Consider the following 21,509-nt stretch of genomic DNA (forward strand, 5'->3'; position numbering starts at 1 on the left):
GGGTGTTCAGTACGTTTGGGGGAGGCTCAGGCGTCCCTGTGACTCTCTTTGGGGAGAAGGCTTTAGGAAAGGGTTCTGTTTGCCTCAGCAACGGAACAGCTATGTGGGGCCACATTCTAGAAGGGGCTCATCTCCATGGCAACCAGCGACCTGCAGCAGGACCACAGCGTGCCCCAGAACCCTCTCCCACGAGACACTGCATTTACCTGCTTCATCCGTTTCAGTGCTTAACTCCGGGAATCGTGTTCAGGACCAGAGTTAACTTGTGATATACCTATTGAAAGGAAATTTAACCAACAGGTAATATTTTTTTCCAGGTTGGTTTTTTTACCAAATTCCACATTTCTCCTAATTGGATCAAAACTAGAAATTAGTACAAACTACAGTGAATTAAGGCTCTAATTTTAAACCCTCCATATGTTGTCCAGGTTAAAGGTGCAGGAGTTTTGAACAGGAATATGTGATTACAGAGCTATTTGGGGATCTCTACTAATCAGCTCAGTCTGCTGAAACACCTTTACAACATCACTCAAAAGAAGCAGTAAAGATAAAAAGGGCTTCCAGATCATGCTCATATTATTAATATTCAGCTTGTTTGCACACAACAGTCTCAGCAGAAAAGGTGAGTTGTTCATATACTTGCAAGTTCTGAGTAAAACTAAGGATTGTGTAAGAGACTAACATGTAATATTAGGAATAAATATATCTTTGTATGTTAATTTTCTCTCCTCTACCGTATGCTGAACCAAGTCTTTAATCCATATGCCCTCAGCTCAAATTCTTGCACCTTTGCTGTCAGCAAAATGTCGAAATTTCAAATTAGTTACTAAAAGAGGGTAGTACTGACTTAACTGTGCATTGTAATTAAAAGTGGTCCATCCTTCTCTCCATTCCCTCAGACTCCAGACACTACAAGTGTCATGTGGAAAATGCCTCAGAAGTATCCGGCAGCGTAAGAAGGCTGAACATCTTCCTGCAAGGTAAGGAGTCAATGGAAGAAGAAAGCTGTCAGGGCTCTTAATGGTGTGGTTAACATTTTCAGCTGTCTCAGCTATTCCTCAGCCACCTGACCAAAAAGGATACAAAAGATCATGCAAAATTTACCCCTGTTTCACTAAAAAATAGAAAGATCATTATAGCAACCTTTGATGGCTTGGTGCCATTCGACGTCAGGAATGATCCATAAACTCTGAAACTTTCAGATTTCGGAATCGAGGTGTCTCAGTTAAGGGCCTCAGCTCCCACATTGCCCTTGGGGACTCTAAAGGCTAAGGGACCCCAAACAGAGGGGATTCAGTCAACTATTCAGGGAGATGCCCACAGGTAGTTATGTTACTATAAAGTTAGACTCTGTGAATGTTGTCCTGTCAAGTGCAACAATTTACTCTTGTGCTTGGGCATTAAGAATAAAGTTAGTCCGGCAGAAAAGAACCACCAAAGGGATTACACACAGAGAAGCTGCTTGAATTTTCCTAATTGTAACATTAACAGTGAGCTAACTCAAACATTCCTTTCCAGCAGTATGTCCCTCACAGCTAACTGTGCTGGCCTGAACCTTTTGCAAGAAGAATTGCAAATAGTTTAAGAGAAGCCATTTCTAATGTCTCTTACCCTTTGCCAGCCCCTGGGATAGCAGCAACCACAGGAAAGTTAAGCAGAACCCAAGAAGTCATCACTCTGGAATGCTTTAGTCATCAAAGCCCTGTGCAAGTCAATCTGCTGTATTTGGAGAAGATGCATGGAGGCCAGACCGTAAAGAAACATACCCTGCAGAGCCGGAAAGCTGTCACCAGTGCAGAAAGGAAACCTGCTATCCGCCACACCTGTGTTTTACTAAAACACCACAGGGAAAAGTTTCAGAGAAAATTTATTCTTAGAGAAAAAGGTAAAAAGTTCAATGTAGCAAATAGATGTTTAGGTATGTCAGAGGATGGCAGTCTCCAGTTTCATGGAGCTTATACCTTCACAGCTATTAAAAAAACTAACAAACTATTTGTACCTTTCTATTAAAAAAAAACAAAACAAAAACCAAACAACAAAAAACTAGGAGAAAGTAGTGATTCAGAATGAACGCTACTGAAAGCTTCAGGTTTTGGAAAAATTCAGTGCTGTTGTTTTCACTTCCTTTAGGAGGGCCAGGAGGTTTTGGCAAATATAGTTTCCAATATTAATATAGAAAATTCTGTACATTGGGAAATGGCATACAAGCAAGAAAACTGCCCCTAGTACCTTACTGAAAATCACCAGGTGTGCTGCCACCTCTTGCCAACTGTGTCAGCGTGCAATTCTAGCCTTCAACTGTTTCTGGTTCTTCAGTTTAAACAGGAACAACCATCTGGTTTTAAAACTTCTTTTTATTTCCAGTGTTTCTGAAAGGGCTATCAAATTGTGTTGTAACAGCAAAGCTGCCCAAGCGGAAAGTTTTTGCAAAGGGTTTGACTGTCCCACATGTGCACCAAGAAAAACAAACTTCAGAGAGTAAGTACAAGCTCTCCCTCCAGAGCCACAAAAGCGGCATAGCAGTAGATGGAAGGATAGAAATAGATACTGGCTTTCAGACACAAAACTTTGACAAAGTTCTCCCAAACCGCAATTTCTTTCACTAGCAGTATTGCCCCTACCAATAAATGCATTGGGCTAGGTGCTTTGGGAGCCCACGGCTGTAATGAGAAAGCAGTATTTAAGCACTGACTGCTTAAATAAGAAGCTACCCAGCCCCATGAGGCATCCTAGCTCCCCTTAAAAACCTCACCTGACTTCAGCAGGACATTACAAGCCCTTCTCCTGTGACTGGGTTTACACACGAGTTTTGCCTGGGGGCCAGGCAGGAACCGAAAGATATTTGAAATATTTTAAAGTAAAAAGTTTCTGAGATTCTAGAAAGATTTACAGCTTCCTGTGAAAGCCTATAGGAGACTCTGAATTGTTCCTCTGCTCTGGTCCACATAACTTAGCCTAGCCTAACTATAATGAAGAAAAGTCTGAACTGTCAAAGACTCGTAAACACATCTGAAATATTCTTCTTTATCTCCTTTTAGAGGGAATTCCATCCACAAATGACAAAGATATGCTGAACAGACAGAAACTAAGTATCACCAAAAGAGTGTTCATCCCTTGCATCCTGTTAGCTTTTGCAATATCGTTTTGCTGTATCGTGTTTGTTACATATGAAACTCCCTGCCTGGTAAGTTTTTGAACACGATAGCTTTTGATCTTGATCCCCCACCCTCATACAGCCTTGTAAGTATGACTGATGAGTTGAAATAAGTTTACAAAGTTCTCGGGAAGGGAGAACTGTCCTTACAGATATGGACAGAAACTGTGTGCCCAGTATAGTGAGACAAGAAAAATACATTGTCTGAGATCTGTAGACCTCCTGAATTCACTGTACTATGATGACTGCTACCATCTCACAAACATCTTGATATATCAGGACACTTTTTCCTAGAGGAAACCTTGTTCCTACTTCTCAGCAGAGATCAGCAGCAGAGTAATCCACCAGCTCCCTGGCAACACAGCTACTAGTTTATGAGAGGCATATCTGATTCTTGGTTGTAATCAACTGCTCCCCAAATTACTGCTGTCAATGTGAGGCCATTCTGTCAAAAGGCAGCCAAGAACCAAGCTTGTACTCTTGTGCATGGGCAGCTGCTGGGCAGCTGGGAGAGGTACTGCTCATGCCAGAGGAAGAACAGTTTAAAGGTGAAAAAGAATAGACAAGACTTTCAAAGGACAGGTAACCCTCTCTAGTCTTCTAGGCTGCAGGATGAACTATTTAAGCATGCTGGTTGAGGGTCTATACGCAAGGGGGAGATACTGAGAACAGAAGACCTCAGGACCTGCTTCCTTCTGTAAAGCCTAAAAATCCAGTAGCATTCACCACGGCCCCTCTGGAAACACATCGCCATTTTTTAGCTTTAAACAGTGGCAATTCCTCACCATCTCCTACATGCCGCTAACTGCTTTTGCTTCTTTCCCAAGTGCTTGTGCCCTGCCTGGATCAACAGCATATGGAGCAGCAGAAGAAGAAGCCAGTCTGCAGCCTGTCTCCTAGTGCACAACCAAACAGCAACACTTTTAAACCCGTTTCTGAAGAGCACAGAACAGAAGTCACTGGAAGCTTGTGTTTGATTCAGCCTCCCTTTCCCAGATACTACTGGTCAGCGTCAACCAAATTTGACTGAGTGATATCAGGCCTCAATGCAAGCAGTTTCCAAGTGAAGATCTGATTAGGTAGTAAGGAGACAGCTCAGTCTGTGCCGGAGGGATGCTGGGTGGGCTCAGCCATCTCCATGCTGGCTGGCAGCCATCTGACAAGCCTTGTGTACCTCCCGGGCAAACAGCAAGCACGGCAGGTGCCATCGTGCCCATGGTCACCAGCAGAGATGGGAGGGAGCTCAGTGAGACAGGAGGGAAGCTGGGAATGTTGGTGTGAGGCAGATGTATGGGGCCAGTCTGGGCTCATCCACTCCACACGATAACCTGGCTTTAGGTGCATCTAAGCAACAGTTACTGTGCTTGAAGATAGACCTATCCCCTCCCCCTCAAAAAATGACATATCCCTGAATTATTATGGTGCCTTTTCACGAAGAAATTATTTAATCTTGTGCTTCCTCACCATTAACTGCTGAGGTTGAACAGTTAAACTCTACTCCAACCTCTCGCTGAGACATGGGAACAAGTCACTTCAGCTTATCCAGTTGCTTGCCTGTCACCCAGCTCTAACAACTGCCTTGTAATGAAACTGGAGAGCTTAGCCCTGCCAACACACAAGAAGCCCTGTGAATATTACACATACAGAACAATCCGCTTGACAGCATTTAATTTGCAGAAATTATCAGTAAATAATTTCAAATAGCAAATGAAAATTACCTCATTTGTTAAAACTTCTAAGTAGAAAAAAGCAGCACGTGAGCATATTATTCATTACAAGTTATCCACTTAAGTCTTCTCAGAGTGTAACCGTAGCGAAAAATGTGCTATAGTGAGAGGTTCAGAAATTGAACTGAGACCCTTAAGGGCCATTTCACACAAGCCATTGAACAGCCATCAGCTGGTAACACCTCTGGGCCTCTACTAAGCTGAAAACCATCTGAACAGACTTAAGGCAAAAGACTTCTTCTGTCATGGCTCCCCCCAGGAGACATCTGTAGTGCTGCAAATTCTTTACTTCAGTTCAGCCAGGAGATGTCGCACCACTAAATTACTGATCTGAAAAACTCAAGTGCTAGTGTATAAGGTTGCTTAACGTTTCTCGTGAACATTTTTTCTTCCCTTGCCAGACAGAGGCATACCAGCAAGACCGAGACGTGAAAATATCCAAAACCATTTTCATTCATGAAACCTACCCGTGAAAAGCTACAGGCATCAGAAGAACGCCCTTTTTACCTGCGAAGATCCACCACCTTTCCCTCACCACTTACTGGAAAGAGCAGAAACCAACTGCTGAGAAAATACCCATATGCTGATTCCTTCCACTAACTACCCAGAACCTTATTTTAATTCCCAGTTACCAGAAAAACCTGTTAGCATAGGCAGTAAATATTTCATTGACATTCCAAACTCTGCCTCTCCCAAATTCTTAATTTTTTCCCATAAGTTTTCACATGCATTCGGGGCCTGGGCAAAAGGAAAAAGAAATAATTTCCAGTATTTTTCCTCTTGCTATTAAAATAGTTCAGACAAGGAGCATACATGTAGCAAACATCCCACAATACCAGACCTTCTTCTCCAGCCTCAGCAGGAATAATGCAGATATTAATTGTTGAGCTTTAGCACTTCTCCCGGCCTAAGTAGGTGCTTCACATTTTCAGGTGCTGATACAAAATCAGTCTCTGATCTATCTTCACAGTATGTATACCTAATGCAGTCTGCTCTCAGACATGAACTGCCAAAGGCTACATCTGTCTGCTACAGACAACAGCTCTCAAGTTCCCAGAATTTGCATAAATGAACAGAAGCAGCCTTCAAGCCTCACAGTGAACAATATACAACTTCCTCTCAGTGATGCAGATCCTGTTCATCTAAATCAACATCATGCATGCTCTGAGGAACACCAGAAGAATCTCACACAAATTATCTCACAACAGCATAAAAAATGTTACACAGAAACAGCAATGACAGGCGGGTTCTGCGGAAGAGGTATGGGGTCACTGAGCTATGTGGGGTGGACATCGCCCTGGCCATGTTAGGTACTTCAGGCAGGTCGAGTTTACTGCAAGAACAGTGCCCCAGCATAAGCAAGTGTTTGAAATCCATGAAACACCAGTTACATATGCCAGCACCAGGGCATCCTAAATGTACAATCAGTGTAATATCTGCAATACACCATAATTTAATTGTCAATATTGCTATTACAATTCCACCAAGCTCTGAACAAGTACTGTGTCCCCACAGGAACACAATACAGCATACAAGGCTACCGCAGAGGTGACAAGATATACCATGAGGTGAGTATTGCCACTGTGCCAGGTTGGCTGTGCAGACCATCCAATACAAAAACAAATTACCATTTTAAACAACACAAGCTATATCATGCCCAAGCCTTAGGCTTTCGTGCAGTGCAAGTCTCCTTAAACCCTATTCGCATCCCTCTGACTGGATGTTCTCCACAAGCCAAAACCCATGTGTGCACCTAATTTGCAAGGTCACCCACAGCATATGTGGGAGACAGCCACCAGATCTCCGTGGGCAGGACAGTGCCTGCAGGCAGACAGGGAAGGGACTGCACAACTGCACAGCCCTTTCTTAAGCAAAGTTAGCCAAGATTTGCCTTCACTACCTCAGAAAAAGGATGAACCCAAAAGGATTATTTCCTTGGCAGGAACCATCCGAAAGCCGATGTATTAACTGCTATGGGAAGTTTAAATTCATAAAATCACATCACAGAATGATTTGGGTTGGAAGGGACCTTAAAGTTCCAACCCCCCGCAGGGGCCGGGCCACCTCCCGCCAGCCCGGGTGGCTGCCAGCCCCGTCCACCCGGCCCAGAGCCCTGCCAGGGACGGGCACCCACCGCCGCTCTGGGCGGCCTGTGCCGGCGCATCGCCGCCCTCAATGAAGTGTTTTTCCCGCTGGCTGACGCCCCGGGAGGCTGCCGCGCCGCGCCGTGCCGCGCCGTGCCGTGCCCGCGGGCCTGCCGAGCCCCCGGCCGCCTCACCCCCACCGCGCCCTGCAGCCGCGGGACCAAGGCGCGGCCCGGGCGGGAGGCGGGCACAGGCCGCACGCCACGGGGCCTCCTGCTGCCCGGGTCCGGGGTACGGACGCTGCCCCGCGAGACCCCGCACCCGTAGCCAGGCCCGGAGACCGCAGCTGCTGAGGGGCGGGCCAGGGCCGGGGCCGGGGCCGCGCACGGGGGCGCGCACGCCTGGCGCAGGCGCACGGCGGGGCGCGGCAGGCCGTGGCGCGCGGGGCCTACCCGCCGTGAGGTGAGAGGCGGCGGGCCGGCCCCGGCCCGTGAGGAGCGAAGGGGAAGCTGGGACCGTACCGTGGCGGGGAGGAGCCGATCCGGGGCGGGGGAAGCGGGAGGGGCGGTGTCCGGAGAACCGGCGGGGGGTGGGGGGTGGGGGCGCAGAGCGAGATGGCGGGAGCGCGCTTCCCTCACCCGCCTCAGGGGCCGCGCGCGCGCCCGCGCCTGCTGGGGCGGGGCCTCATGGGCCGGGGGGCGCCGCCTGGCGGTGGTGGGGAGTGGGGTCCGCCAGCGGGCAGGGCCTGGGCTGGGGGGTGGGCTAGGTTATGGGGGGCGGAATATGGGGGAGTGGGGACAGGGGAGTGGGTTATGGGGGGAGTGGGATACGGAGGTGGGTTATGAAGGGGAGTGGGATATGGGAGCAAGGCTATGGGGGAATGGGGATATGGGAGGTGGGTTATGGGGGGAGCGGGATATGGAGGTGGGTTATGGGGGGAGTGGGATATAGGGGAGTGAGGTTATGGGGGGAGTGGGATATGGGGGAGCAGTGCTGTGGTGGAGTGAGGATTGGGGGTGGGTTACGGGGGAACAGGGCTGTGTGGGACTGGAGACTGGGAAGTGGGGTATGAGAGGGTGGGCGGTGGGGGGGGTGGGGAATGGGCTGTGGGGGGTGCTGGGGCTGTTGCCAGAGCGGCGGCGCTGCAGGGGGCTCACAGGGTGCAGCGAGTGCCCGAGGCAGCTGGCTTACGGGGTGAGGAACCCAGCCTGGAAGTTGCTCTTGGTTCTCTGAGGGTCCAAGCGGGGGCGCGGGGGGGGGGGGTACCCGGGGTTGAAGCAGCTGCCATCTGTGTGGAGGGGCTGCACAGCTTCAGTGGTGCCCCCCACAGAACCGTGCCTCCTCACGTGGCGCATGGAGGAAAAACGTCTAGAAAGAGAAACATGAGTTTCAGTAAGTGAGAAGCCTGAACCATTCCCAGCATAAATACTTTGTAAAAGTGAGACATTTTAGACATCCAACAGTGGAAAGCAACTCAGTTCCCTGATGGCAGTGTGGAACCTCACTGCACAGATGCTGGTGAATCAGGACTGTTCACGGGAGCTGCCATGCAGTCAACACTGAAATGTAGTTGGCATGAACACCGTAGATTCTTGCACTGCTGTGTCCTTGCCACGTCTGACCTGTTCATTCTCTTCCCGGTGCCTCTTGGAGGTGCAAAACACCTTCTTGCATAGTGGCTGTTTGTAACTCTGCTCAGCATGTACGCGCTCCCACCAACAGCCTCTGTTCAGCGCTGCCTTATATGCCCATCACTTTGCATCTCTTCTCACTCTGTATCCTGTCTCTCCGCACTTGATTTCTTCTCATGCACAGAAAACAGACTCTCAGCCATGTCAAATGGTCCCTGTTACAAGGACTGCTGACATCCCTTTTGCTTTTCTGTCCAGGGCACTCTGGGAGCATCTCGTCTGCGAGGGCTGCGTGAGACGTCTGTGGGGAGCGAGCTGCCTTTCCGGACATACTCGTTGGGGCAAGGCTTAGCTACGGGCTGTTAGGCAAGAGGGGTTTTAACTCAGAGGAGCAAGAACATCACTAAGGGAGAGAGATGGAGCGCCTGGCCTCCTTCAGTAGTAAGTGCCTTAAGATGACATTTGGGAAGTGTTTGCCATTGTTTAAAGACATTCGCAGCCGTCTGGGGCGGGGGGGGAGGCACAAAACTATTTGGGCCACAGGGTCACTTCTGTGATCAAATTCTCAAGAGCACCAATACATGAATGATTAAGCAGGAATTCAGGTCTCATTCTTTCTATCTACTTTTTATAGTTGGGCTAGCTGAAATCCATTTTCTTGCAAAAATGTGGCTTGCAACTTGACAGTCTATTTATTTTGACTACTTTGTAATGAACAAAATAAGAAAAACTTGCAGAGCAGTGTTTCATTCCTTGGTCAGCAATCTGAGTAGAGTCTGAGGTTTGGACGGGTTACAGAACAATCTTGCTGATGCCTTTGCAACCACAGCAATATGCTTTACGAGTCAAGCTTGAGGTGGATGGATGGGAGACTGCAGCAGTCTGTGCAGTGTTCACTGCAAATAAGGTCTTGGGGCTGGTCTGTGATGCAGAAGATGAGCACGGGCACAGGATCAAACCAGGCAGCTAGTGCAGCTTGCTGCGTTGTACCAGGAGGCTGCTACAGAGAAGATTTTCCTTTGAGTCCGTTGCACAAGTTTAGGTTTAGCCCTCAGTGTATCAGGTCTAGAAGGGATGCAGTGCCAGCCTCTCTCTTGCAACTCTAGCTGAACAAGGAACTTTTGTAAGAGGTATTTGGAGAATCTGCAGTAAGAAAGAGGTTGTATATAGTTGAGTTCCCTTAAAATGACTGGGCACAAGTGAATTTAGGTGATTGCAGAACCAGTGCCTTGTTTGTGTTGCATAAGATTTACTTTTGGCTTTGCAGATGACCCTTTTGATAAGCCTCCATGCCGAGGTTGCTCTTCGTACCTCACGGAGCCTTACGTTAAGTGTGCTGAATGTGGGCCTCCTCCCTTCCTCCTATGTTTGCAGGTGAGTGCAAGGATAAAAGCATAGGCATTAATTTCTTTGAGAAACTCATCAAAGGCCTGTCTGGTGCCAAGCTGTTCCATAAACACATTAATAACTGGTCTCTGTAAACTTGTATCAACACACTTATTTGCTCAGGGACAGGGAAATGACAAAGAAAATGTTGGAGGCTGAAGAATTAAGGCATAAGCAGCTGAAGGAGGTCTTTGTGAAGGCAGCCAAAGCTACCTAAAGACATGCAGTCAGCCTGGCTGTGTAACGGAGCATGCTGCTGCACGTCTAGAGAGGTATTGTTTCTGTTGGTTTTTTTATGGCATGGAAAAGAAAAGCCATCAAAAAACACCCTTTCCCTGTCCCTACACTTTTTTTCCCCCTCTCAAATGGAAAAGGAAATTTGAGGAAAATTTGCAATATTGACGATAATTGTGACCAGATACAGTTCTTTAAAAATTATGTGTGATCTGATAACCACAGAAAGTAGTGCTAGTTTTAATTATTAAATAAATAAGTTTGCATTATTTATGATTAAAAAATGGCAGTAACCTCTAAAACCGAAAAAGGAGCTTAGCTTTGTGCTCAGAGATGTACAAAATACACAAAACCATATTGGGTATATGTTTGTTCATTTATCTGTACTTAAAAAAAACAGAAATTGAACTGTTGAAAATAGCCACAAACAATGCTGGTGCTTTTTAAACAGAGAACCAAGATTAAAGGGGAACTGTGTTTTCAATACCTACAAAATGCTCTGTGCTCTCTTCCTGGAACAATCCACTTTAAAACATACCACCAAGTTTCTTTCACCTGCCTAACTTTGCCATAAATACTTAACAAAAAAGTATGTCAATTCACAGGAGTTATGTCTTGGTGCAAAAGACAAGCAAGATACAAAGACAGAATTAATGCAGTTTTAACAGAGATTCTTCTACCATTTTATGTTTTTTCTAAAATTAAATCAGAAAAGTTGAATATCTTTTTCAGCATATCAGGTGGTCAGTTTTGGATATCCAGCGGTCAGAGAATAAAAGGAAAAAAAGGGAACAGTTAAAATATTTTCAGGACAGAACTGAGACTAACATAATGCTAATCTTTTGTTCTACAGTGTTTCACACGAGGATTTGAATACAAGAAACATCAAAGTGATCACACTTATGAGATAATGGTAAATATTCCTTTTAGAAAACACCTACTCCATCTTGAGCTTTCATAACTTCCCAGGAGTTAGGCCCTCGTTTACTAATATTACACTGAAAAATTAAGTGATAACAATTCTTTGATTCAGAGGTTTAAATCTATTAAAAAAATGAAAAAGTCTTCCTTGAGAACAAAGAAGAATATCCACCTGGAACATAATGGAGTAGTGGAGACATTTAAAGCTACATTTTTTAATTGTGCTTAGGTAGCAAAATGTGTCTCATGGGACTTCCAGTTCTTTAAACATGTGAATCAACTTTTTTCTTTATTCTTGTATTTTCTTCCCCAAATTTAATCATTTTAAAGTCTTACATAATTTTTACTGTGTTTCGTAGCGTAACATTGTTGAATTACAGCTGGTGGATACAACATGTAACAGTATATCAGATCTGCAGTGACAAACTAGTTTTTACTGTAGTTGATCCAGTGCCCTAAATAATGCAACAATTCTTTGATCAGATTTCATGGGACATAGTAGAAGTTTAAAACTACCTGTATTATATACAGTGTTGCCCTGTAGTTTAGAACTTCTTTGCTCTTGGTGTGGTGGATTATAAAAGAGGATCACAGCAGTTTGATTTGCTTTTTTCTTCTCTAGACTTCCGATTTCCCTGTCTTGGATCCTAACTGGACAGCTCAAGAGGAAATGGCTCTCCTAGAAGCTGTGATGGACTGTGGATTTGGAAACTGGTGAGAATTTAGTGGTTCAGCCAACTTCAGTGAATGATGGGTAGTTTTTCCTTTCATTTCACTGGATCTTAACGTTTAATACATCAGTGCACATTGAATTTTCAATGACTTGTTGTGGGTGAGACACTAATTTAGCAGCTGAAGTGGAAGACTGGGGTAGCAGATTCTGTTTTCAAATCTGCAGTTAGATATACAATGAAATTATTAAAGGCTTCTTGTGAGATGCAGGGCGCCTCCAGTAAAGTACAAAGTTCCCTTAGTTCACAGTAAAGCACTGGGTTTTGAAGGAGCTCGACTGTTGCACAAGATTATCTGTGCCTCAGTTTACTCCTATGTAAAAACCAACTACAGAATTTCTTACCTTGTGTGATTTTGGTTTGACTAGCTAGGTATTGTTATTTTTGGAGGTTCTCTGCTTCTCTGTCATATTTAGGATAGAACACTGGAAGTATTTAGTATTTTTGCATTATGTTCTGTTCATTTCTGTAGTTGATACAGGATTTTTATGCATTTCTAAATGAAGGAGATCTGTAGTCATGAGTTATTTCTCTTCCCCTTCATGAAAAAATAGCTGTATTAAAAGTACAGAACTCCAGACTTCACTGAAACAGAACTGTGAGATCTCACGTGTACCTTGCTGTCATCATTAAGACTGAAAACTGGTTGCAGTTGTGTTCTGCAAGTATGTCTAGTACACTTCGCCCTACTTAACAATACAAGTAATTTTAACTTTTTTCTTAAACACTTGGCTTTTTTCAGCCTTTACCAAATAAAGGAAAAACTGATTTTTCTTCCTGGAATCCCTTGCATCCAGTTTTTAGTTTAACAGAAATTAAAATGATTGCTCCTGGTGGATTAACTTTTTTTTTTAAGTCCTCAACTTACACAACCATTTTATTAAGACAAAACACTTCATATTTCTAGTCAACCACTTTTCCAAGAAAGTTTGGCAAAGATTTCTAGAATGTGTTTTGTACAACTATTTCACTACACGAAAGGGGAAACCACTATCCAGTTAAAATCACAAGAGAAAGTGGAGAAGCAGAATGTGATTCCGGACTATAGAATTTACCATTACCTGGAGTTAGTCAAATGTATAAAAAGCTCTTAAATAACAATACTAAATTTTCAAACATATAAAAAGTTTGGTACATTCCATCAGCCAGGGAGTTTCTTATGTAAAGACAGTGAACTGTGTTGCTCGTGACCACCAGAAAAGTGCTCCCTAGCGCTGTATCAAATGTGTAAGTATTGGCTCAGTGTTAGTCCACAAAATGTGAATTCAGACATCATTGCATATCAGTTCTCTGCACACAATGCAATCAGTCTCTTGTCCAAAATTATCTTTTACCACTAGAGAAAGGAAAAAAAAAACCCTCTTTTTTTTTTTTTACAACAAAAAACCGTGTCTGTGTTCTTCATATTAAGCCTCCCCCTCTCCCCATTTCAGGCAGGACGTGGCCAACCAGATGTGTACAAAATCCAAGGAGGAATGTGAGAAACATTATATGAAACACTTTATCAACAATCCCTTGTTTGCATCAACATTACTGAACCTGAAGCAGGCAGAGGAGGCGCAGCACAGTGAAACAGCCATTCCTTTCCACCGTGAGTATCCCCTGCCCACTAGCACATGCAGGGAGCTTCCCCACAAGGTCTCTGCTCTTCCAAACTGGGAATGAGCAGCCTTTGGAGAAAGGCGTGCATGTGCAGTTTGCTTTCATTCCCAAAAGGAGAGCTTGTTCCAATGGCTAACTTCAATAATGTTAGTAGTAGAGTTTTCTTCACAACGTATTAAATCATTGGTGTATCAAATAGGCAAGACTGCCGGTTCAGTGGGAGAAGGGAGGGAACAGAGAGGTCAGATACAAACAGCAGGTTCTGATGAACCTGAAGTTCCTGCACAGCCAGTAGAAACGGTCACTCACAGAAATCACCACAGCAAAAGCCTGGATGCACATAGTCATTTAAAGGACAAGCTACCTCAAAGCTGCTTCACATGTGGCATGACATAACAGCGTGTCCGCCATGGTAAATACCAGTGTTGGTTCTCACCCTGATGCTGGAGCGATTACTTTTCTTGTCCAGTCCCCGCGTAGCAATGGTAATTGGGAAGGGATTTCTACCTGTAAAACATTCATCTGATTATCCACTGTGTACTGGGCCTAACCGCTGATGTGATTTATCATAAAATTACTCTTTAAACTATGCTGATTTCACACCTCTGCCTTTTAAAAAGCGTATGCTAAATTTCAGCAACTTAACAAATTTCCAGTTTTCCTTAAATTTAACATCTTTAGAATTCCCCCAGTCTAGCAGCTGTTCCATTATAAAGCTCCCCAGAACGGCTGGGTAATAAGATTGCTGGGTATCTGGAGGTTTAAATTGAACAATACAGTGGTTAGGGCTAAAGCAGACAATTTTGGTTCCGTCCCTGGCTGTCATTGATTTTTTTATGTGACCTGGGCCAAGACAAATTCTCTGTGCCTCAGCTTGCTTTATTTATAGCATGGGACTTATAATGTTTAGCTCGTTCACAAGTGTGCTGTGAACCTCGGTTCATTATTGTCTGTAAAACTCTGAGCTCCTCAGTTGGGAAGGGCTGTAAAAATCCGGAGTTGTATAGCTTTAATTGCATCCCTCTGTAAATGGCACCCAAAAGATGGCAGATTTAACACCCCCGTTGCTATTAACTAAAAGAACCTGCACGCTGAGTCCGAGTGATCTGCAGAGGTTTACCGGGGGGACACTGAGCTCTGAAATGTAGAGTTTACATTTTATAACCTATTTATTACCTTGAATTTCTGTGTTTGACTTTCGAGAATACTACGAAGATCTCAGATTATTGCATTTTTTCTCTGGATGAACACAGTCTTTTTCTGAATATAACAATGAATAAAAGCCCAATCAGGTGTTTTTTCTTCAGCTAATTATTCCTGCTTTTCCTGCAAGAGAAACACGTATTTACAGGTTGTTAAAAGAGCCCAAGCCCTACACAACCACTAAAACCCTTTATTTTTTCAGCTGCTGATGATCCCCCACGGCCGACTTTTGATTCCTTGCTCTCCAGGGATATGGCTGGGTACATGCCAGCGAGAGCTGACTTTGTTGAGGTAAGACTCTCTCTCCTCCCATTATTTTAAATTTGCTACTGAATGCAAGATCAGCAAACGCGCACTTGTTTGCCCCTGCCTCTAAGTCTCTACTCTTCGTATAAAGAACATCAGAAGAGGACAAGACAGAGTGATTAAACCAAGGATTTAATTACAGAGGTGGCGCTGCAGGCTTGCAAAGCTGCTAGCAGGCAACCTGTGAGTCAGGGCTTTGTGTGCATGGGCTGTGCGGCATGCTGCTACCACCAGATGTCCAGTAATGAATGGCTCTTATGTAAGCGAACTAGATGTTGTGAATTAGATGCTTAGCAAAAGGGGTCAGCTTCAGCATGCTTCTATTTCATTTGCCTTAGAGAAGCACATATGAGCCAGATCCAAAGATCACTTGAAAGACCTGCATTGTTTTCCATGGTTTTAGCTGTGGGCCCAGGGCCCCAGTTCCTGTTGCAAAACAAGCTCCTGTACATGAAGTAATGAATTCAGCCATATAGGGGCTTGTTGTTTTTGTACATTTGAGCAGAATTTCCACCACAGTGTGGGAGTCATGGAGATTACCTGATTAATTCTCATTATCCTGTCGCAGCACCCTGTTCCAGTTCCAGCCATGGGGGTGCATATTATACATTCCCTAGTTAAAGCTCCGCTGTGATGTATGTTGCTCAGGGATGGAACCTTGTACAACTGTGTATGAGTAAATATCTCTGTGTTCAGTACTTCTACATGTGCTGAAACTCAGTACCAATTTTTTAATGCTATTTAGTGATAATTTATTAATCACCTCTGAACAGGAGTTTGACAACTATGCTGAATGGGATTTGAGAGATATTGATTTTGTAGAAGATGATTCAGACATTTTGCATGGTAAGTCCCATATTTTTGTACTTGTCTGAAAATAATGTTTCAGAGTGCCTGCGCAGCATTTTACCGGGTCTCTTTTTCTCTACATACTTTTTTAAAAGTGAACATACGTTTTTAATAATCTCATTTCTGTGTGTTGGAATTTGAACACCGGCATTTCTATGGTCCTCACTTTTAAATCTCTTTTAAAAGCTCTTAATCAACTAACGTACTTAGATATAGAATAATGCATTTCACTCACTACTGAAATGTAGCCAGTTGTAAAGTAGAACATGACTGAAACAGAGTAGTCTTCACCAGAGGTAGGCATCACTTTAAGAAAGACACAAATTATGTTTTATCCAGTATAAACTCTAGAGAAAGTTTAGCTAAGTAGAAGCAAATTATCTGAGATAGTAATTTGTCTGGAAACAGTTAGCAGTACATCAGTGTTTGAATAAACAGACCTACAGGCCTATTACAAACCAGAAACATCAATGGCTTGATACTGATTCCCCTCCCCAGCTGAAAGATATTCCTTCCATCTGCATAACATTTGTGAGCATCATAGCAAGGCACAACTTTTGTTCTGCTTCAGAAGGAGGAACGCTTTCTCCTCTGTTGCCAACAGCCCTTTCCCATATTGTATCTAGTTTCTTAGAAGATCTGTCACTTATTCTAACCTCTATTGGTTTAGGAAATCTGATACCGGGAGGGGTATTAATACAGGCAGCAAGGAGGTATGTAGTTTAAGACTTACGTGCAACACACTGAAACTGTTCTGCTCTTGAAGTTTTGTGGTTTTTCATGCGTTAAACGTGCGCACCGAGTTACAGTAGCATTAGCTGTATGTAAATGTAAATGTAAAAAAGCTGACTTTTTTATTGTGAAGAGGATGGTTGTTGTATGAGTCCACTTGCTGCTACTGAGTTTCTCTGGACATAGCTGCCTTAAAATACCAAATAACAGGAATTATTCAAATGACATTTTAATCCATAGAGAGTAAAAGATCATACCTCTCCCCACATTTATGAGTACATATAGTGTTTAAAAGTACTGTGTGTATGCTTCAGAATTCTCCCACCTGTGTCAGGCAGTTCTAAGCTAAAGCCTTAGCGTCCCTTGGAGACAGACAAATCCTGTTACAGACAAACAGTCTTTCCAAACTTAAAAAATCAGTTTGAAATTTAGCAGTGTACACAGAGCTTTAAGGAATGCAGGCTCCCTTGGCTCAGAAAAGGTTATGAGAATCGTATGTCAGTCTCTCTTCCCGTTTAACATTTATTGAATGGGGGACTGGCTTGTGGACATGTCAGGGATTCATCATGCCATCTCTTTTTATTGCTATGAAAAGATATATTTTCTTACTTCCATGTCCTATTCTGAGTCCTGGTAAACTGAATACGCAAAATAAACTCCTAGTTCTGTTCACTAATTGATATTAATATTAATTCAAGCTGGTTTACCAGCATTGTCTTCCATACCCCTCACACCTGTCTTCCTCCCACTGCACAGTTCAGCCATTTAAGATTTCTCCTACCAGCCTCCTGTTTAAGTTGCCGATCTGACTGCAAAAATCAGCTTTCCTTATCTCTTCAGAATGTCATAAAGCTGTGCAGGGCCAGACCCTCTGGTCTGTCCAGCTCCGTGTCCTGTTAGTACCACAGAGCAGATGCGCAGGAGAACGTAAGAGAAGTATAGGCACATACTTTTCCTGGCATATCTCCACGCTTCCTGCAGATAAGTTTAGAGACTTCATGACCCATGTGTTGTGGTCAGACCATGTTGACCAAAGGATCTGTCCTCCATGAATTTAGTTAACTACTCTTAGAACTATATATATTTGTACTTTTGCCCCCATAATACCCTGTACCAGTGAGTTCCACAATTGAGTTAGGAGTTCTACAATTTAATTATGTGTTGTGTGAAAAAATACTTCCTTCTGTCTATCAAATCTTTTACCTGATAATTTCGTTGGATGTTCTCTAGTTTGTTCTTCAGTTATCTTCGGTATTTAGTATAGGATGTCAGGCATTTGCCTTGTGAACACTGTTTGGCAGAACTTACATGGTGTGACCAACTACATTTTTGATCTCTTAGCTCAGGAACTCTGGCATCTTCCTTCCCACAGCTGTGCTAGATCTGCCCATGTGAGAGAGAATGCCTCTAAAAAATGAAGTCCCAGGGTCTAGCCAGCTGTTTTCCTTTTACATGAGGCATCTTGGGGAGAGAAAGAATTATTCTAAAAGAGTTTGGAATTCGATCTTTCCCTTCTCCAAGCTAATACAAAAAATGAAGGAGGCACATCCTCCCTGATGCTGACTTTGCTTGATTGCTTCAGAATATTTTGCAACCTAATTGTAGGATTTCATACTGTAGAAAATCGCTCAACATTTGGATCTGAAGGCAGGGACAGGCATTTGGATGATTTGAGAAAGCTTTGTACTTTGTAGTTAACAGGCAGAGGAGGCTGTGAGGCAGCCCTGGAGGCCCAGGATATCGTTATCTCTCATAGGGGGGAGACAGGGGGTCTCACGTGCCCCTCTGCCCCAGCCCTGCCCACTGGAAAACTTCTGACACTAGATCTTACAGAAATGTCCTTGAAAAGCTGCCCTGTGGCTGTCTTCCACACCTGCTCGGGACACATTTTTGCTGGCCAAATAGCAAACTTTTTGTTTGTACAGTAAAGCTGTAAAACAGGGATTTAACATATTTTATAGCCCAGAGAAACCCAAGGGGGGGTCTTGCAGCATAGGTTAAGTATCAGGTTTGTGAAAAAATCCTCTTGTTTGTTTTTCTGGCATACATTAAACCTCACTGGGCCCAAGATTCATTTTCGAAAACTACTTTTATATTCCATTTTCTGAAAGTTACTCAAGCTAGACCTGGAGAACACACCAACCAGCACAATTTCTATGGTCTCTCTTTCTTTCTTTTGTTTCACTAATCACACAGATCAGTGCTGCAATGTCTAGGTTGCACATAACGCAGGAATATTTGATGCTTTCATTGGAACAGAATTCTTCCTTCTTCCCTTTCCTTCACATTGCTCTGCTTTTCTTAACATTTTGTAAAAATTGTTTTATAAAAAGTACTAGGTTTAAGCTGCTTGATCTCTGTTTCCTGATATCATTGCATTTTCCCTGTAACATTTTCCTGTGTCACTCAATGCAAGTTTTCGTTATTCCCACAAGAAAGAAGAGTGCAATTTAATACAAGGTGGAAAGACTCCCAGGCAGCCTTTTATGAGGAACACAGAAACCTGTACCTGCTGACTCACCAGCTCCTCCCACCACACAGGAGGTCACAGACATTGTTCAGTCACTTCTTGATATTAGTGAGATGGTAGAAATTGTATGAAATTTCAATTAGCTTCTTAAACTGTTAACTTTCACTCACTACTTGCAATACAGTAGACGCATGCAAATATATATTGCACATAAACAAAACCATAATGGACAGATCAAAAGAAACAACTAGTTACAAATCTAATTCAGCCCAGAGTGCTTGAGTATTTCATGAATTACAAGTTTTCATCAGACTGGTTTATAACCTTAGTAATTCTTCTTTTTTTCTGGCTTTTTCTCCCTTTGCCTTCTCATGTAAATGATTTTTACTTCTAACACTGGAAGGTAATTGCTGAAACCACAGGTTTAGAAGTGAGTGGAAATAGACTGCAACTCTGGCTGTACAGTAGTGAAATTTAATTTTATAAAATATGAGGCAGTCAATGTTCTTCTAAATATTACATGATGTTGGTTCTTTTGTGGAAGTTCCTGACATGTTCTGAAGGCAGATACCCTGTTTGCCTAGGTTCCTGCTTTCCTTTAGGGAGAGTGAATTTGGATTGTGGCCATTACGTTTGTACCAATCAAGGCACACACTGGATACACAGCCTGTTTACTTCGATTAGTTTGCATTCTTCCCATTATTGGGGCCTTGCATGCCAAACAGGTTAGCTAGCATGAAACAAAGGTCTCGCTCATTAGTGTTCTGAAAAGTTTTTGCAGGCCAAATGAGGCTGAAGAGGAATGAAAAGGAAAGAAACTGTTTTGGACACACTCTTGAGAAACCAAAATATTTTGATTTTTTGGAATGAAGAAAGGAGCCTTGAATTTCAGCCTATCACTGGATCCTTCAAAGCTGCTTTGACCATCTCAAAGAACCTTATCATTTCCCCAAATGGACACTTTGGAACACAGTGTCAGCTTGGATTATCTTTAATTACCAGTACAAACAACTGCCTCCCTAGTATAATCCATGGGGAAAAAGCACAGGCAAATCATTTTCATTCGTACAGCATCTCTGCTCTCATTTCAATGCAGCATGTAACAGTATAGTAGTCTTGAGTTATTCATGCATTCCAGATTTTGTAGTCGGCTGTTCCTGTGTGAATATGTCTATTAAAAACAAAAGCCCCTCCAAAAGTGCATGTGGCAGCAAATACTAATTTTTCTGGAAGCCGAAGGTCTATTTTTTTCCTTCATTTGTTCTCATGAGTGTTCCTTCCCCTCCCCGGTTGATCGTAATTTCTTTCAGAATATTGTGCGCTCAGGTGAAAGCATCAAAATGCAATAGTTATAGGTGCATAATTACCTGTGATATTTATAGAGGTTTTCCAATGCAATTTCTGCATGTACTTATTAAGATCTGCCCACACAAACCCCAGAAAATAACGTTAGCTTAGCTTGCAGAGGGTTTAAAAATGTAAGAATATTTTCCATAAATTGGCACCTATTCCAACACTTAGTAATAGCTTTCATTCATGTTTAACTTGCTGCATTTCCTAATTTCTTGTCCCCACATTTAAGCAAGAAGGAGAATTTGCCCTGTGCTTGTTCTTAAATTAGGGAACTTGAATAGCTCTTTATGAAAGTACATGATGATTCTTCAACACACTCATTTTGCAAGAAATTTGCAAAAAGAATTAAGAATATTGTATCAGCCCTCCTGTCTTCACACATAATCTTTTGCTCCTAGATGAACATCAAATCAGTCTTGTATAAATTAAAGATTTTTTTGCTAATACAGGATCAGTAAGTGTAACCCAAAACTGTTTGCTCCTGAGCTGATACACACAGCCTTTGGGCTTTAGCTGTCCCTGTTCGTAAGGAATTTTATTACCCAGAGGACTGCACAGATGAATTGCCTAGAGGCTCGGGGCTTCCTGGTGTTTACATATAAATGCATATTTTAAAATAGGCACATAACCACACTTCTTTCTTAATTGCATTATTTATTATTTATTGGAGAGTGCAATCAATAAACTGCCAGTATCAGTTTTGCTCTTTTCTTGTAACTACAGAGGAAGGAGTGGATTCTGGATTCTGTCACACTTGGGCCACCCCTGATTCCACAGCGCAGTGGGCTGAAAGGGGACGTGCTCTTGCTTAGTTTCAAAGAGCTGCATGTTGTCTCTACAGACTGTAAACCCACTGTCAAGTCTGAAGCCTCTTCCTTCTGAGAGCATATTGAAATGATTAACGTAAAGGAAAAAAAGCCAGCAAAGAAGTGGGCCAACTCTATGCTTATTTAATGACCTAGAATTTTTGAGTTATTTAACAAAATGTGGGAAGGGAAGGTAATAGGTGTCTCCTTATCTCTTCTTTCAAGAATTTACAAAAAAAGTTTATTAACGAAATGGTTACAGGAAAAGAAGATGAAGGATCTCCAAGTGGATCAGCCAGACTGCAGACAGATTTGATTTT

General features: G+C 43.2%; 1 protein-coding gene across 1 annotated transcript in view; it reads left to right on the plus strand.

Moving 5' to 3' along the window:
• Positions 1-216: 216 nt before the first annotated feature.
• The window catches only part of TADA2A (transcriptional adaptor 2A), a 32,675-nt gene continuing 11,382 nt past the window's right edge, over positions 217-21,509 (plus strand). Inside the window, exons 1-9 of the mRNA XM_080404898.1 lie at positions 217-7,427; positions 8,855-9,037; positions 9,864-9,970; positions 11,070-11,129; positions 11,760-11,851; positions 13,302-13,459; positions 14,876-14,964; positions 15,753-15,842; positions 20,782-20,837. Of these exons, the coding sequence (XP_080261024.1) occupies positions 9,013-9,037; positions 9,864-9,970; positions 11,070-11,129; positions 11,760-11,851; positions 13,302-13,459; positions 14,876-14,964; positions 15,753-15,842; positions 20,782-20,837 (677 nt within the window). The 5' untranslated portion in view covers positions 217-7,427; positions 8,855-9,012. The remainder of the gene's footprint in view (positions 7,428-8,854; positions 9,038-9,863; positions 9,971-11,069; positions 11,130-11,759; positions 11,852-13,301; positions 13,460-14,875; positions 14,965-15,752; positions 15,843-20,781; positions 20,838-21,509) is intronic.

This window comes from Falco punctatus (assembly GCF_963210335.1).
Source record: "Falco punctatus genome assembly, chromosome: 1".
Classification (NCBI taxonomy): Eukaryota; Metazoa; Chordata; class Aves; order Falconiformes; family Falconidae; genus Falco; species Falco punctatus.